General features: G+C 50.2%; 2 protein-coding genes across 3 annotated transcripts; both read right to left on the reverse strand.

Moving 5' to 3' along the window:
* Positions 1 to 590: 590 nt before the first annotated feature.
* On the reverse strand, positions 591 to 5,254 carry LOC123095595 (flagellar radial spoke protein 5). 2 transcript variants are annotated; one of them, XM_044517113.1, is made up of 9 exons: positions 4,930 to 5,254; positions 2,946 to 3,030; positions 2,741 to 2,857; positions 2,114 to 2,178; positions 1,902 to 1,990; positions 1,712 to 1,791; positions 1,520 to 1,631; positions 1,315 to 1,434; positions 591 to 1,197 (listed from the first exon to the last, which is right to left on the reverse strand). In XM_044517113.1, exons 1-9 carry the CDS (start codon positions 5,252 to 5,254, stop codon positions 1,015 to 1,017), a joined length of 1,176 nt encoding a protein of 391 aa, XP_044373048.1. In that variant the 3' UTR covers positions 591 to 1,014. The 2 variants fall into 2 exon arrangements, with proteins under 2 accessions (XP_044373048.1, XP_044373049.1); XM_044517114.1 differs by lacking the exon at positions 4,930 to 5,254 and adding an exon at positions 3,702 to 4,099.
* A 27-nt stretch (positions 5,255 to 5,281) lies between these two features.
* Positions 5,282 to 9,211, reverse strand: LOC123095594 (monodehydroascorbate reductase 3, cytosolic). The gene is made up of 10 exons (XM_044517112.1): positions 8,957 to 9,211; positions 8,803 to 8,874; positions 8,166 to 8,217; positions 7,955 to 8,035; positions 7,302 to 7,420; positions 6,905 to 7,124; positions 6,421 to 6,539; positions 6,210 to 6,335; positions 5,866 to 6,006; positions 5,282 to 5,780 (listed from the first exon to the last, which is right to left on the reverse strand). The coding sequence occupies exons 1-10, from the start codon at positions 9,008 to 9,010 to the stop codon at positions 5,457 to 5,459; spliced, it is 1,308 nt and encodes a 435-aa protein (XP_044373047.1). The 5' UTR covers positions 9,011 to 9,211; the 3' UTR covers positions 5,282 to 5,456.
* Between the last annotated feature and the right edge of the window lie 7,618 nt (positions 9,212 to 16,829).

Here is a 16,829-nt window from a genome sequence, read left to right on the forward strand (position 1 = left end):
GGTGACACTGAGTGAAGTGACAGGGTGAGGACGAAAAAAGAAAAAAAGAAGTGGTTGCACAGTAAGATTAACCCACAACAATCACAGAGTCCTTCAAAATTTGAAAGGTGGACGTTTTGCACTTGAAAAAGTGGCAGTTCGAACCAAGGTAAGTGATAGGTGGAAGGGGTGCAAACTGAGAAATACCCCAAAAAATATGTGCTTTGTAATTGGCACGTCATATGCAAAAATCGGCAATATATTGGACGCCATATTCCAATGGACATAATATTTGAACTTCAAATATTCAAAAGGGCATAATATTCGATAATACATCTTAGTATGAAAAACTCCTTAAATAAGATTTACTTACGTTTGTCCTCCATTCCATAATGTTTGAACTTCTAGGTTTGTCAAACGTAAAAATGTTTGACTTAGCACAAACCTAGAACTTCATTTTTTTTTAAACAGATGAAGTACCATTGCTATACACAAAACCTTTTCAGATTCACCGCCCGAAAACCTATAACAAATAGTAATGGCGGGTACCTTGGAAACACCATGTTTGCTTTTACACATCTTTAGAAATATTGTTAACGAAGAAACAACAATGGTCAAGTTTCATAGTATTTAGACACTGTCTTGCTGTCCAGATCCTCATATATTCCCAAACAGAGGAGCAACTAATAACAATTTGCACGGCAAGCACCACCATCAACACGATGATTCCATGAATTTTATACTACTAGAATTAAAATACAATATCATGCCATGATCAGATCGGTCTCCAAGGCCGGGATATGCTCCCTGCTGGCCAGGGAGATCTGTCCACCACCACATTCACCCTTGCTTTCGGTGGAGCACATGATCCTCCTTGTCCCTCTGCCTCTCTGTCTATCTGTCTCCATGCCTCTGAAAGTTCTTCCTCTCCATGATTGTCACTCTCATTTGTTAAGGTGGTATGTATATATCATCGTGGGAGCACATGCTGGGGGATCGAGGATCGAGACTCGATCCCCGGCCATGTGAAAATCACTAGGCTCTGTACTCATCGCCACAGTCTCCGATGACCTCCATCAGGTTCCTGCCCCGCTGCGACGCCTCGGTGATGCTGCCCATGTCTTCCTTGTCCAACAGCAGCGACAGAATGGCATTGGTGTCCCTGATGTGCTCCGAGAGGCCCAGCCTCACGCCCACCATCGACCCTGCCACAGACGTCTGTCCCCAAGAACACAGATGAGCAAACACGGATGGCGGATGTTAACACGACGGATACATTTCCTTTTCGGAGGTAGAAGAAATGGGATGAAGATGTGGAGGAGGATGGAGGATTACCTGGTTCAGTATGTATCTTACGGCGACGGTCGAGATCGGGACGCCGTGTTTCAGCGACACTTTCTTCAATGTCTGGAGCAGAGCCTGGAACAGGCTCCAGCCACCCCAAGCGTCGATCATCTGTCGTAGGATCAGCAATGAGAACAGCAAGAGAGGACTGGAAGGTGGGCAACGCGTTTAACCGAAAGGATTACAAACTGCTCACCCTCTTATACTTCTGCAGGGATGGGGTGTTCAGAGGAGGTCCGGCGAAAGGTATGTTGATGTTGGTGTCGAGGAACTTCTCAGACAATAGGCCACCCATCACTGTGCCGTACCTGCATCCACGAAAAATACATTCAAACTTCAGGCTATGTTCTACTGAAGAAGACAAAGGGGTGGAGGGGAGGGAGCAGACGTTATAAGCTTGACTCCGGTAAGCTCGCAAAGCTCTGCCATCTTTTTCTGCGGGCGCATATCCACAATAGAATGTTGAACCTGGTAATTTTACATCATCTCTCGTTATTTTATCTGAGGACCATATGATCATTGACACTAGTAAGGGAATAAAAAGCATACATGAGATAAGTAAGCAGTCATATAAATACCTGGTTGCTGACAATTGGTATTCCATTTTCTAGAATTATTTGCAGCCTCTCTGTGTCGAAGTTCGTCAGAGCTACAGTCTTTATCTTGCCTTCAGAATTTTCAGAACAAAAAGGGGCATGATGTAAGAATTCATTCACACAGAAAAATCACAAGTGTAAGAGATGTGTGCACGAGTGAACTATTATCATCTGGTACAAGTTTAAAATATTACCTTCCTCCTTCAGGTCTGTGATGTGCTTTAGTGCATCTAGATATCCGGGATTTGCATAGTCCCACCTGTTTTGTGATAAAGGGTCAGCAAAAATTACCAGCTACGGCAGCAGTTATATGATGCATCCCCTAAACAAAGTACTCGGCACGATACTCGATTCACAGGTTTTGAACAGAATGACACTTCTCGCGTTTCGGAGTTTCGACAGTGCTGACTGAAGTCCTTTAAACTGGTCTCTCATGCAACACATCTAAGAGTAATGACAATGGCACAACTCTATCGCAGTACAGCATGCTTTTGTCTGTGAACGAGCATTCCAGATTTTTTTCGAAAAGGAAAATAAGTAAAAAAGAAGATCCCCCGTCTTTCCCCCAATGCCAGCAGGAAGATACCTAGAGGTTTGATGGACCAGCTAAAGAGCGACAGCGAAAAGAAATGCTCAGATGATCAGGACGAACTTATTGTCCAAAATACTTGACAGGAGATTCACTACTGAGTATCAACAGGGATCCATTTCCAAATGAATTGCATCAAAAGCCTTCCAGTTGCACTGACAATGAAGATGAAATGCTCATGAAATGGTACGAACACGTTATGACACCAAATCAGCAAGCCACACAAACATACCAATGGAACTGCAGCATGTCCAAGGCAGCGACGTCCATCCTCTTCCGGGACCTGTTGATGTTCTCCTCAACGAAGCTTCTTGTCATCTTAACCGGCGGCGGCACCCACTTTGTAAGCCTGCACAAGCAGCTCAGCAACAGTCAGAGAACAGCAGCAGGAAAATGTGCTACGGCCGCGTCTCCATGGCACCAAATCGCTCGCTCACCCCCTGACTTCTTCCAGCATCTTGGGCGGGCGCTCGCGCCGGACTTTGTTGATGAACATGCCGTACAGATCCTCCGCCGGTCCATCTGCCAAGACAACAATCATGTCTTCATACCAAGTTGAAAATAAGCTCCAAGGAAAAACAAATAAAGACTATCGACTCATGTATCAACATTTAACGCTTCAACGATCGTTAATTGCAGCTGATAATAGCACAGAAACAGAGGGCACTACACACACAGCCTCCTGCTGGAATCAAACCTGTCATGGACCAGAATGCTGATCAGGCTACGCCACAGACACACAAGCAGAGGAGGTTTTCTCGACGTCCAGCAAGGGTAAGTGTGCCCGAGTCAGTGGACAGGTTAGCAGGCAATGGCGTTCGAGTAAGCACAGCGGGTTTCCTCGATGTGTTCCGGTGCCAGCGCCGCGTGGGTGTTGGATTTATAAACTCTGAACCTGTATCCCCTCTGCTTCTATCTAACCACTGCTACTACTCTGCCTGACACTGAAACTGTAATTCTGTTCTTCGGTTCTATCCTGTGCTCTATCTGCTCCAGCCTAATTGATGCTATTTATTTATTTTGAAGGAAAATCGCAGCTTCAACTTACAATGCATCAATATTTCAAGAAGCAATCAGACGGCATCAAGCAAGCCCGCTAGCGTTAGATATACTCTAGCAATTCATCCTTGGGAAACGAAGCCCGATGCACATGCACGCGAGGTGTTCGCGCAAATGCCTAAGAGAGACCGTACAGTGGTCGGCCATGTCGAAGGTGGAGAGGCCGGCGTCGGCGTAGGCGAGCATGGCGTCGACGGCGTCGGCGCGGTCGATGCGGCCCCACCCGCCGCTGGTCTGCCACATGCCGTTGAGCACCCGGCAGATGGCCAGCGACGAGTCGGTCCCGCCGCGGCTGCTGGCGAGGGTCGCCGCCCTCGCGCCCGGGGTCGCCGACTCCACCGCCGGGCCCACGAACCCCGCGCACCTCGCGGGCCGCACGCGGCGCGGTGGAGTGGGCGCGGGCGGCGCCGGCGAGAGGGCGCGGGCTGCTGACGACGACGACATGGCTGTTGCACGAACGGAGCGTGCGCGCGCAAGAGGGAGATAAGGCGCTCTTGGCCCTTGCGGCTTCAGTACAAGTGAGAAATTAATTTCTGTAAATTTCTTACGCTATACAAAGTGTCTCAAAAAAAGAAACTTACACTGTACTACTCGTAGTACAAAGCAATACAAAACCTAGTCGAGAAAAACTAGAATAAATCCGTGTCTTTTGCTATCCACAAAATCATGCTTCAGAGTTTCCAAGGCAAAGCAACAGTGTAATTTTCCAAAGTGGCACAAGTTTATTACTCCCTCCGTTCCTAAATATATGACGTTTTTGATAGTTTAATTTTTACAAAGCAACGTAAACACGATTATATCGAGGCTTTTCAACCATCGACGCACCGTTGTCGCCGCTTCCCTACCGTAGTCAGGTCTGACTTTGTCGATGACAATCCAACAGTTTTTGTCAATGACTTCAGATCACGCCGCCGCCGTCGTGTGCGCGCGGCGAGAAACTCGGTTCCTAAATACTTCCTCCGTTCCTAAATATAAGTCTTTGTAGAGATTGCACTGAAATGCGTCTAGATATAGTCCATCTAGTAAAATCTCTACAAAGATTTGTATTTAGGAACGGAGGGAGTATATTTTTCTAGCAGTAGATTATAACGTAAGTTAAGCACAACGTGACAAACGAAGCAAACTCTATGCTATGAAGAAGCCGGCAAAGGGGCGGGCATTCCGGATAGCATGTGTTTTCCTTTCTTTCTTCGCAAACCGAAAATTGATAGATATTCAGAGACATCAAAACAGTTGGGCGCACCGCAACTCAAAATCGCACAGAAAATAGACGGAACGAGCGGCCGTGTGGCGCCAGCGTGTGCGCACGCGGGACGCGGAAGCATGATCCAGAGCGTGCGGAGGCGAGACGATCCTACTCACAGATGTCGGCCATGTCGAAGGTGGCGAGCCCGCCGTCGGCGTAGGCGAGCATGGCGTCCACGGCCGCCGCCGGCGCCGCGCGGCCCCACGACGCGCCGCTCACCTGCCACATCCCGTTCACCACCCGGCACACCTCCAGCGCGTCCCCCGCCTTGCTCCTCACCGTCGCCGTCTTCTCCTCCCCCTTCTCCAGCCCCGGCGCGCCCATCGCCGCAGCCACGGTGCACCTCCGCCTCCTCCCCCTCGCCGGCGCAAGCCGAGGAAGGCCGGCCGCCGCGGGGGTGGCCATCACGGCGCCGGCGCCAGAGCGGCCACACAAAAACATCCTCACAAAAGCTTATGCCAACAAATGTGTATTAAACTGACCGCAAGGGTGCGGGCTTTATTGAAACCTCAAAGGTGCGGAGAAACTGAGAGTACGTGGTATACAGACATCACAATAGCATCGACCAATTATACTATTTATGCGTGTATGTATTTGCAAATCTAATGCCCAACGTGACAGACACCTCAGCAGCAGAGCCACATCAGATCTTGCTGGCGAACTGGAGGCCGGCGGCCTTGAGCTCGTCGGGGCTGGCGGCGGGCGGCTGGGCTCTCGCGAGCTTGGCGATGGCGGCGTTCTCGTCCGGCGACCCGCCCTCCAGGAACGCGCCCACGCACTTGCCGTCCTTGACCCAGTACGACCCGAACTTGGGCTTGGCCGAGCCGGGGTCGGTGTCGCCGAACAGGATGGCGTCGCCGACGTTGTCCCCGTAGAACTGCCACGACAGGTCGAACGACCGCGAGTAGAAGTAGGGCAGGTAGTCGTACTCCTCCACGGCAGACCCCGCCTCTTTCCCCTTGATTGCCTGATGAAGGAAGAGATTCAGTGTTGGTTGTTGCAGTTCAGAGGCCATATATGGAGAAAAATGGAAGATGAAAATATGTCCTCACCTTCACAGCCTGCTCCGCGGACTTCCTGGAATGGTCGACGTGCTCCACTCGCCTCTCGTCGTTGTAGATCTTCATCGGGAAGGTGGCCACGTCGCCGACGGCATACACTCCAGGGACACTTGTTTCGAAAAAAGCATCGGTCTGCACGAAATTTGCTCAGGCGCATCAGACATTTGGGTATAAACAAGAACAAGCGAGAATGGAACTCAAGGAGAAAATAGCACGCACTGTGGCAGCTGTTCTTGCTAAGGGGGCATACAGTTGAAGAATCATAGAACTTTCTTTAACTGGAACAACGACATAACCTTCTGCACCAAAAAAGGGCAAGTTCGAAGCAAACTAACCTTGATTCCACCTTTCTCCTCGGCAACTTGGCCTTTGAAGAGATTAGTCAACGGTCTGCCCCCAACACCGACGACAACAATATCAGCGTCGAGCACACTGCCGTCCTTTAGCTTAACTGCAGTCACCTGGCAAGCAGGAAACAAAGTGATAAGCATATGCACCCACGATGAGAACAGTAGAGCTGAATTCAGATTTGGAAGCTGTACATACATCACCATTGGCGTCAGCATCAAAACCAACAGCAATTGTACCCTTCAAGATCTTGACTCCTTTGTTAGTATAGTAACTCTCGTAGAAAGCCGCAATCTCGGCAGTGAAGAGACGAGGCACTACAAGAAATGAAATTCTTGCGTTATACAGTTGTTGTCAAAAACAGAAGAACCTTCTAATTATAGTTTGCTTCACATCATAACTGCGTGCTAGTGGAGGCGAAGCTGAATAAGGATTAGTGATACTCCCTCCATCTCAGTTTACAAGGCTTGCACGTGTATCTAGGTCGTCAATTTAACTTATATAAAATAAATTGTTTAACATAAAAAATATATCATTACAAAATAGAATATCTAAAGTTTCTAATGATATATTTTTTGTAATGCATGCCTCTTATTAAGTTGGTCAAATTAACGACCTGGGTACATGTGCACGACTTATAAACTGAGATAGAGGGAGTAGTATGTGAGTCATGGACACTTACTGCACCAAGGTTCAGGGAACACCATAGTCACATCAAGATCATTCATCTTCAATACTGCGCTTAGTTCAAGGCCAATGTAACCTCCTCCAACAACCACTGCCTTCCCACCCTTCTTTGCTTGGATAGCTGCATACAGATTGTCCGCGTCGTCAATTTCCCTTAGGTACAGAATGTTGTTAGAATCAGCTCCTTGAGTGCCAAAATCAGAGAGCTTAATGACCTGAAAATCAAGTCAAAACAGAAGTTTTACATCATAATAAGTAATAGCATCAGCAGCTAGTAATTGATAATTCTTTTATAAGGTCCGAGGGCAACATTTTGTTCCATCGTATACCCTCCATGTATAAAGCAAACTGCTGACAGTTCAAAATGAAAATAAGAAGTCAATGACACATACTGAGGAGCCAGTAGCAATTAGCAAGGTATCATATGTAAAGGTTGCTCCAGCTGCACTAGTCAGAGTCTTGGAAGCAAGATCAGCTTTGACAATTTCAGTGCTCAGGATAAGCTCGATGCCTGCCAACACATGAATCATGAGTATGCTCAGATCCAAAATCATTACATTAAGATCAAACACATGGAATGGATACTCTTGCAGACATATATTGCTTTGTCAACCTATAGTTCTCAAAAGGAAAATAGACCCTGGGAAAATCGTCTGCTGAATACTAAAAAAAATTGAATAGGCCAGAATAGTTTCATCTGAGGATCTCTGTTTCGTATGTTACAAAATTATTTACCACGAGATTCAACAGGAAATAACGTTTCCTGATTAATTCCTTGAAAAACTAGAAGATTGAGTAGTTACTTAAGCAGTAGGATTATCCACACATGGGGCTAGTGCAGTGAATAAGATATAGCCAAAGGCGATAGTATGACAAGCTAATACCGCCAATTGGCCGGTGCCTGGGCCATACACCCTTACAGCTAAAGAATAGTGCAAGGAAGTAATCACAACTCAGTTTGGATAACTTGTGTAGCATGCAGGTTAAAACGCACACAACCATGAACTGCCAGAAAAATACAGGGGACTTGGTCAGAAATACATACCTTTCTCTGAGTACCATTCAGGCAAGAGCCTCTCGCCTCCACTTCCCACACACACATGGAATCCTGGCAATCTTGCAGGATCTGTTCATAGACAAAAACGCAAAGTGTGTGTGTGTGTTAGACTTAACAAAGTGTGTGATAATCAAATGCGGTTTAGAAAAATGGGGTGGATCATGCATCAAGGGAAAAAGGCATGGACTGAAGAACTTACTCTGAGGGAACAGGTATGCCTTGCTGAGGGCAGGGCGCTCGTAAGGAGCCACCTGAAGCAAAAATCATGGTAAGAAATATGTTGTATCATATCATCTCTCAATAGATAGATAAGTAAAACCACAACTTGTTTGCGGCGAGCAAACGGATAAACATTAGCAGCAGCAAGACGGGCAATAGGCTAATCATGGCTGCTACTACAGGGACCCAGGGAGAAGGTTGGCCAGCCCTGCTAGAAATCTAGTTTTCGCTTACATACGGCTAGCAGTAACCATCATGATTTGAGTGACTAGTCCCGACTTGTACTACTCCGTCCATCACATATTAACTGTCGCTCAAACTGATGTATCTAGCACTGAAATGCGTCTAGATACATCCGTTTTAGAGAGAATTAATATGAGACTGTGGTATTAGTAATTTGAAGATAAACCGGAGATCAGTACGAGCAGGCTATGGTGATGAATTCCGTTTATTTATCCATGGCACAACTGTGATTCAGTGAAGGTACGGCTGCCGGGGTGACAGAAACGTCTAGGATTGAAATCGTGGAGGGGAACGCCGGAGCCCAAAACGACCATCCAGAAATGCGTAGAGGTAGAGCGGAGAGGGGAGAGGGGGGAAGGGAGAATTATGCGTACGGCCTCCTTGGAGATGATGGCGAGCTCCCCCGGCTGCACGCCCTGCTTGGCGAACTCCCGCGCCGCGTACCCCTGCGCCAGCGAAAATCGCCATGTGAGATCCGGGAAGGAAGGCAATCGATCGAACCCCCCGAAACAGAGCGGACGCACTTACCCCCGAGACGCCGCCGCCGAGGACGATGTACTTGAAGTGCTTCCCGGACGCCATGGCTGGTGGCGACGACGGACGGACGGACGGCCGCGCAAACCCTAGCGCGTGGAGGTAGGATCTGGCGAGCTGACCGGAGACGGAGAGGATGGAATGGACGGAGCGGAGGCGAGGGATTTGGGGGGTGGAGTGGTTGGTTGCTTGGTTGGTTGTTGAAGAGTGTGGCAGGCCGAGCAGCGGCCCCGCGCGGGCCGGCTGACAGGCGGGCCCGGGCGCGCGGGCCGGCCAATGGAAGGAGGCCTCGGCGGCCGATTGGCTGGCTGGCTGGGCTGACTTGGCTGGGCGGGGCACGTGGGCCGATCCTGGCCGCCCAGGACTCGTGATGGCCGTCCCGGCAACGTCGTCCCGACTGCACAAGAGATGGATCGATGCCGGCCAGATGGTGTTCGATCAGTGGTGCACGTCACTGGCCGGCCGGCCGGCTACTTGCTCCTCCACTCTCGGGCACAATCAGAATAAGCTAATGATGCCACTCACTCCCTGGCCTCTTCCGGACGCTGGATGTGCGATGCACGCCGAGAACCATCATCCATCTCGCAGTAAAAAACGACCCCCGCGTCGCCTCGCTCCGGCCGCACGTGGGGCAGAAACCCTAGCGCCGCCGCCGTTCTTCTCCTCCCCCGCCCGTCTCGCCGCCGCCGGAGGGCGCGTGCCGGCCCCGAGGAAGGCGGCGGCGGGGCTCTATCCCCTGCCGGTGCGGCACGTCGAGAGGGGGCGCTTCACGACGCGTCGAGGAGATCCACTGGCGCTCAGCAGGGCTCTGGATCTGCGGCTCGCGCGCCGGGAGGGGCCGCTTCACGACGTGCCGAGGAGATCCACTGGCCCTCGGCGGGGCTCTGGATCTGCGGTTCGTGCACCGGATCCGCGCGGTGCGGGTCCTTGGCGGCGCGGTTGAGGTGGCTGGCCGCGCGCCCGTCCAGCCCTTGGTGTGCGTGTGCATCTGTCTGCGCGTTGGGGAGTTGGGCGCGGTCACTGCGACACTGGGCTAAGAGCGGCCGGATCTGGAGCTAGGGCGGCTGGAGGGCCGGAGGTGGCTCGGCTGGTGACTATTTGCAAGAGGATTGCGTGGTGGCTCCCTGTCGGGATGATGGTCTGGGGTGGCATGGTCTGGGCAGTGCCTCCGGGATGCTCTAGACTTGCACCGTCGGTGATGCTCCGACTAGCTTTGTGCGGGGCAGCAAGTGGCATCTACTGCTTCGGTCTGGTGGTGGTGTGTCGGAGACGTCGTCCCGACATAGGTGCTCGGTTTCCTACCGAAAGTCATGCTCAACTCGGTTTGGGCTGATGGGGAATGATGCCTTCGGGCGGGGCCATCGAGGGGATCCGACACCTCTCCCTGCTCCATGTTCTTGTCTCCTAGTGAAAACCCTGTGTAATGGTGGCGTCGGTGGTGCCATTACTTTGTTGGAAGCATTGCCTTGGAGTCAAGTTCGGTGTCGGGAGCACTTGATCTGTGGTGGTGTGGTGGATCTAGAGCGGGCAACATTTTTGGTGAGCTTGGAGCTTTTGGTGGTGCATCCTTTTGGGGCTGGTCGTTCGGTCGATAGTGAGAGCAGCAGGAGCAACCTTCGCATACAAAAGTAGCTTCGGGCGAGCTATGTCTGCTTGCCTCCTGGGATCGGAGTGGCATATGTCTCGCTCTTTCGGGCATATTGTTCCTCTCAGGTATCCTCGATGTTTGTAGACATGCTCGTGGTAGCCCAGTACAGTACGACAGTTGTCGGTGTGCACTCTGGTAGCAATGTAGGCGCTCGAGTGCCCGCCCGGGTGTGTTGTGGGATTTTTGGCTTTCCGACGCCTTGTATGTGTCGTGTTGCTTTAGGCCTAGTCTAGCTAGGCGCTGATTGGTTTTTGCCAAGTTTTCCTCGATAAATTGTGCAACAATATTTTTCTTCTTCTTTTTTACCATTCACCTTTAGGCGGTGCTTTCCTCCTTTGGGGGTGTTCTTGTAATACCTCTTTTTGATCAACAAATTTGGCATCTCTCCAGCCAACGTTCAAAAAGAGAACCATCGATCTCAACCCTGGACACATCGGCCTCGTCCGTAGTTCACGAGGCTGCCAGACACTTTGCTCCGAACATCATTCCTTGGCGTCCGAGGTGCTTCACGAAGATTAACCATTGAATCTTTAGAGATGAACACTTTTAAAGATCTTTCGGTGACCATCGTTGTCGTGGAGCTATAGAAGGTAACTGCAACACAGTATGTAATCACCCCGCTCGTTCGACCGTATCTGAATCACCGCCATCAAGCCATGGACCATAGCGCTATCGGCCTGTCACCGCCAACATAGAAGTGCAACACCTCACACCCATGGTCCACCTCCTAGTAGAGAGCCTGACGCACGCGATCCCAGCTGTAAGGGCATTTTTATCCCTTAGTTGGTTTTGGTGATTGATGACAATGCTTTTGCGGACTAATCATGTGCATCAAATATTTCAGATATATTGACTAGGCACAAGATGATTTGGTTCCCCTCAAAGGCTATAGAAGACGGCGTTTCTCTTCGGTTCTTTTCGGTGGTATTGAGTCGTAGGGAAGCCGTACTATTAAGAGGGGGTCCGCTTTGGAAGGTTGGGTGGATTCATCACGTACACATCGTCCCTTGCACCTCCTTTCCTCTTGCCTTTGGAGCATCCTAAGTTTTCCTTGTCTATGCAATTATAGCTCTTGTCTGCCGAACTAGGAAGTGCGGTAGTACTGCTCGTCAGAGCGGTAGTACCGCAGGACCTTGCGGTAGTACCACCCGCCGGTGCGGTAGTACCGCAAGGCCCCACGGTAGTACCGCTTCTGGTAAGCGGTAGTACCGTGGTCCCTGCTTAGTTTCGCAACTACGCAGCTGTAAGGGGCGGATGTAATTTTTTACATCCGCACCTCGCGCGGTAGTACCGCGGCTGACTTACGGTACTACCGCGTCGGGTTTTTGCATCGACTCCAACTCTGCGGAAGTAGCCACGGATGTAATTTTTTATATCCGTGCCTTCCCATCCCTAGACAGCCCCTGCCTTGCGGTAGTACCGCAAGGGGGAGCGGTAGTACCGCGCCAGCAGTACTACCGCCCTCTGCCGTAGTGCTGTGTGGCTGTTCTGGTCTCTGCTGCATGGGCGGTAGTACTGCGGGGCTCTGCGGTAGTACCGCGTGCCCCTGCGGTAGTACCTCGCCTCAGGTGCGGTAGTACCGCGCGCCCCTGCGGTAGTACCGCGTCTCAGGTGCGGTAGTACCGCGCTGCGCAGGCTGAGTTGGTGGATAACGGTTGGATTTGTTCTCCCACTATATAAGGGGTGTCTTCCTCCTCTAGTTGACCACCTCTTCCACCTCCAAGCTCCATTGTTGCTCCAAGCTCCATTCGCGCCCGATCTCCTTCCCTAGCCAATCAAACTTGTTGATTCTCTAGGGATTGGTTGAGGAGGCCCCGATCTACACTTCCACCAAGAGATATTTGAATCCCCCCACTAATCCCTTGTGGATCTTGTTACTCTTGGGTGTTGAGCACCCTAGACGGTTGAGGTCACCGTGGAGCCATAGTCCATTGTGGTGAAGCTTCGTGGTGTCGTTGGGAGCCTCCAATTAAGTTGTGGAGATTGCCCCAACCTTGTTTGTAAAGGTTCGGTCGCCGCCTTCAAGGGCACCAATAGTGGAATCACGGCATCTCGCATTGTGTGAGGGCGTGAGGAGAATACGGTGGCCCTAGTGGCTTCTTGGGGAGCATTGTGCCTCCACACCGCTCCAACGGAGACGTACTTCCTCTCAAAGGGAAGGAACTTCGGTAACACATCCTCGTCTTCACCGGCTCCACTCTTGGTTATCTCGTGCTTTTACTTGTTGAAAGAACATGCGGTGCCCCCATGTTTGGTTTTGATAATTGATGACAATCTCTATGGACTAATGGTTGCCTTGAGTTATATTTGAAGGATTTGTCCATAGGCTTTTCTTGAAGTCCATGTGTTGGTTTCAAGGAGTTTATGTGGTGACCAAGGTGTTATTAAGGAATTATCCAAAGATTGGTCATGTGAGAGTAGAGCTTATTGCAAGCATGTCTTGAAGAAGAAGATTGTGTGATCATTCATGTTTACCTTCAAGACATCATCCAAATGAAGAGAGTTGGAAAGAGTCAAGGTTGATCAAGACTAAATCAAGAGTGAATCAAGTTGATCAACACACAAAGCGCACAAGATGTACCGAGAGGGATCAAGCGATCCCATGGTGTGGTAAGCATTGTCAATTACACTTTGTGTACTAACCCATGATCTTCGTGAGAGTTCTTTGTGGGGTTAGGTTGCGGTGTGCAAGTTCAAGTGAAGCATCATGAAGAGATCAAATGCTTGAAGCTTGCCGTCCATTGTGGCGACAATGGACTTGTGAAGATGTTGCGGTGTGCAAGTTCAAGTGAAGCATCATGACGAGATCAAATGCTTGAAGCTTGCCGTCCATTGTGGTGACAATGGACTGGTGAAGATGTGCGGAAGAGTGGCTCACCCATAGTGGAGTATGGGGGAGCAATCAACTAGACTTCATCGAGCCAACACAACCAAGAAAGGTGGTCCATCTTGAGGGAGTCAAGATCGTCATCATCTAGCTCAAGTGGACCATGTGCAAGGCAAAGGTTTGCTCTTGATAGGTTTTCTATTTTACCGGTCTCATGATGGTAGTTGGGTGACCGGGTTATAGGATCGATTGCCGTACTATCAATGGGGGCTCTCGATGAGTAGCTTGATCATATCGTTCATAGAGAGCTCAAACCATTGCATCCTTGCATCATCTTTGTTGGTTCTTGTTTGGTTCTTCTCTTTGTGAGTTTTGGAGCTTATGGTCATCTTGATGACAAGCTCGAGTTCATCGAAAACGGAGTTCACTCGCATCTTCTATGATGTTTTTGATGTTGGAGGTTATGCCGGTTCTTCTCGGTTGGAGGTTTCACTCCTCTATTTGTTGGCATACCTCCCCTTCCTCTTCTTACTATAACCAGTCGTTGTTTTGATGCTACTCGTCTTTCTCAATCCAACAAGCTTGAGTTTGCTCAATTCGGAGCTCATATGCAGAAGTTATGGCAGTTTTGGTTTCCTAGCGGTAGTACCGCGGCCAGAGCGGCAGTACCGCTTGTCGCCCCAAGCGGTAGTACCGCTGTCCAAAGCGGTAGTACCGCCTATGGCCATAAGCGGTAGTACGGCTACGGTTCCGCGCTGGTACCGCCTCGATTTTGGGTCTTGCATTTTTCGTGTCGAGTTTTGCAGTAGTTGCACGGCAGTAAGGCACGGCAGTTCCTCCTATAAGCGGTAGTACCGCCCCGATGGGCGGTAGTACCGCCTGTAAGCGGTAGTACCGCTCCGGTCGGGCGGTAGTACCGCTACTGCATTTTTGGTCCCGTGTTCTGCTCCTCCAGTGGTAGTACCGCTGGGGTGCGCGGTAGTACCGCTTATAAGCGGTACTACCGCCCCAAGGTTCATGTTTGGTTGCTCCTTTTCCCTGCTTCTTCCGCCAGAGCGGTAGTACCGCTCGTGGAGCGGTAGTACCGCTCGTGTGCGGGCTGAGCACATAACGGTTGGATTTTTCCCCTTCTATAAAAGGGGGTCTTCTTCCCCAATGAACCTTATCCTTTGAGCTCGTGTTCTTCCCCCATTGTTGACCTTCTTGGAGCTTGCTAACTCTCAATCCCTCCATGGATTCTTGCTAGTTTTTGAGGGAAAAGAGAGAGGAGATCTAGATCCACATTTCCACCAATCACTTTCTCCTCTATGTGAGGGGAACCCCTTGGATCTAGATCTTGGAGTTCTTGGTGTTCTCCTTCTTGTTCTTCCTCTCATTTTCCTCCCTAGCATTAGTTGCTTCGGTGGGATTTGAGAGAGAAGGACTTGGGCACTCCGTGTGCCCTTGCCATTGCATTTGGTGCATCGGTTTGAGTACTCCACGGTGATACGTGGAAGTTACAAGTTGAGAAGCTTATTACTCTTGGGTGCTTGGTGGCCCTTGAGCTTGTTCCTCTTGGGTGCTTGGGCGCCCTAGACGGTTGGTGGTGTTCGGAGCTCAATCATTGTGGTGTAAAGCTCCGGGCAAGCGTCGGGGTCTCCAATTAGGTTGTGGAGATCGCCCCGAGCAATTTGACGGGTACCGGTGACCGCCCCCAAGGGTTGCCAAAGTGTACGGGTTCGGTGACCGCCCCCAAGGGTTGCCATTTGTACGGGTTCAGTGACCGCCCTCAAGGGTCCCTTAGTGGAATCACGGCATCTTGCATTGTGCGAGGGCGTGAGGAGATTACGGTGGCCCTAGTGGTTTCTTGGGGAGCATTGTGCCTCCACACCACTCCAAACGGAGATTAGCATCCGCAAGGGTGTGAACTTTGGGATACATCGTCGTCTCCGCGTGCCTCGGTTATCTCTTACCCGAACCCTTTACTTATGCACTTTACTTTGTGATAGCCATATTGTTTCTTGTCATATATCTTGCTATCACTTAGTTGTTTATCTTGCTTAGCATAAGTTGTTGGTGCACATAGGTGAGCCTAGTTGTTGTAGGTTTTGTGCTTGTCAAATTAACCGCTAGGTTTATTCCGCATTTGTTCAAGCCTAAACCGTAATTATTTTAAAGCGCCTATTCACCCCCCTCTAGGCGACATCCACGATCTTTCACTTGTGCAAGTTTATTTGTGCCTTATCTCTTGCTTGCGTGTATGCTTATTGTTGGTGCATCATATAGGTTGCTCACCTAGTTGCATATCTAGACAACCTACTTTGATGCAAAGTTTAAATTGGTAAAGAAAAGCTAAAAATTGTTAGTTGCCTATTCACCCCCCTCTAGTCAACTATATTGATCCTTTCAATTGGTATCAGAGCCTCGTCTCTTTATTAAGGACTTTGCCGTCCGAAGAGTATGGTTGACGTCGTAGACGGTGTGGAGGAGCACTCCGGTGTGAATCCGGTCTCGTCTACGGGAGATGGGGGAACCACGGTCTCTCGTGAGGAATTAAATGTGGCGTTGGACACATTGAAAACCTCCATGACTACCGAGGGCGGTAGTACCGCGGGGCTCTGCGGTAGTACCGCGTGCCCCTGCGGTAGTACCTCGCCTCAGGTGCGGTAGTACCGCGTGCCCCTGCGGTAGTACCGCGCTGCGCAGGCTGAGTTGGTGGATAACGGTTGGATTTGTTCTCCCACTATATAAGGGGTGTCTTCCTCCTCTAGTTGACCACCTCTTCCACCTCCAAGCTCCATTGTTGCTCCAAGCTCCATTCGCGCCCGATCTCCTTCCCTAGCCAATCAAACTTGTTGATTCTCTAGGGATTGGTTGAGGAGGCCCCGATCTACACTTCCACCAAGAGATATTTGAATCCCTCCACTAATCCCTTGTGGATCTTGTTACTCTTGGGTGTTGAGCACCCTAGACGGTTGAGGTCACCGTGGAGCCATAGTCCATTGTGGTGAAGCTTCGTGGTGTCGTTGGGAGCCTCCAATTAAGTTGTGGAGATTGCCCCAACCTTGTTTGTAAAGGTTCGGTCGCCGCCTTCAAGGGCACCAATAGTGGAATCACGGCATCTCGCATTGTGTGAGGGCGTGAGGAGAATACGGTGGCCCTAGTGGCTTCTTGGGGAGCATTGTGCCTCCACACCGCTCCAACGGAGACGTACTTCCTCTCAAAGGGAAGGAACTTCGGTAACACATCCTCGTCTTCACCGGCTCCACTCTTGGTTATCTCGTGCCTTTACTTGTGCAAGTTTATTTGTGCCTTATCTCTTGCTTGCGTGTATGCTTATTGTTGGCGCATCATATAGGTTGCTCACCTAGTTGCATATCTAGACAACCTACTTTGATGCAAAGTTTAAATTG

Source organism: Triticum aestivum, chromosome 4D (genome assembly GCF_018294505.1).
Source record: "Triticum aestivum cultivar Chinese Spring chromosome 4D, IWGSC CS RefSeq v2.1, whole genome shotgun sequence".
In the NCBI taxonomy this organism is placed as follows: domain Eukaryota; kingdom Viridiplantae; phylum Streptophyta; class Magnoliopsida; order Poales; family Poaceae; genus Triticum; species Triticum aestivum.

Excerpts from the sequence above, each read along its gene's own strand:
- LOC123095594 (XM_044517112.1), bottom strand. The coding sequence starts at position 9,010 with ATGGCGTCCGGGAAGCACTTCAAGTACATCGTCCTCGGCGGCGGCGTC. Across the intron at positions 7,421-7,954 it reads TGAATGGTACTCAGAGAAAG|GCATCGAGCTTATCCTGAGC; the intron begins GTATGTATTTCT and ends ATGTGTTGGCAG. Across the intron at positions 7,125-7,301 it reads TAATTGCTACTGGCTCCTCA|GTCATTAAGCTCTCTGATTT; the intron begins GTATGTGTCATT and ends CTTGATTTTCAG.
- LOC123095595 (XM_044517113.1), bottom strand. The coding sequence starts at position 5,254 with ATGTTTTTGTGTGGCCGCTCTGGCGCCGGCGCCGTGATGGCCACCCCC. Across the intron at positions 1,792-1,901 it reads TACCAATTGTCAGCAACCAG|GTTCAACATTCTATTGTGGA; the intron begins GTATTTATATGA and ends TAAAATTACCAG. Across the intron at positions 1,435-1,519 it reads CCCTGCAGAAGTATAAGAGG|ATGATCGACGCTTGGGGTGG; the intron begins GTGAGCAGTTTG and ends ATCCTACGACAG.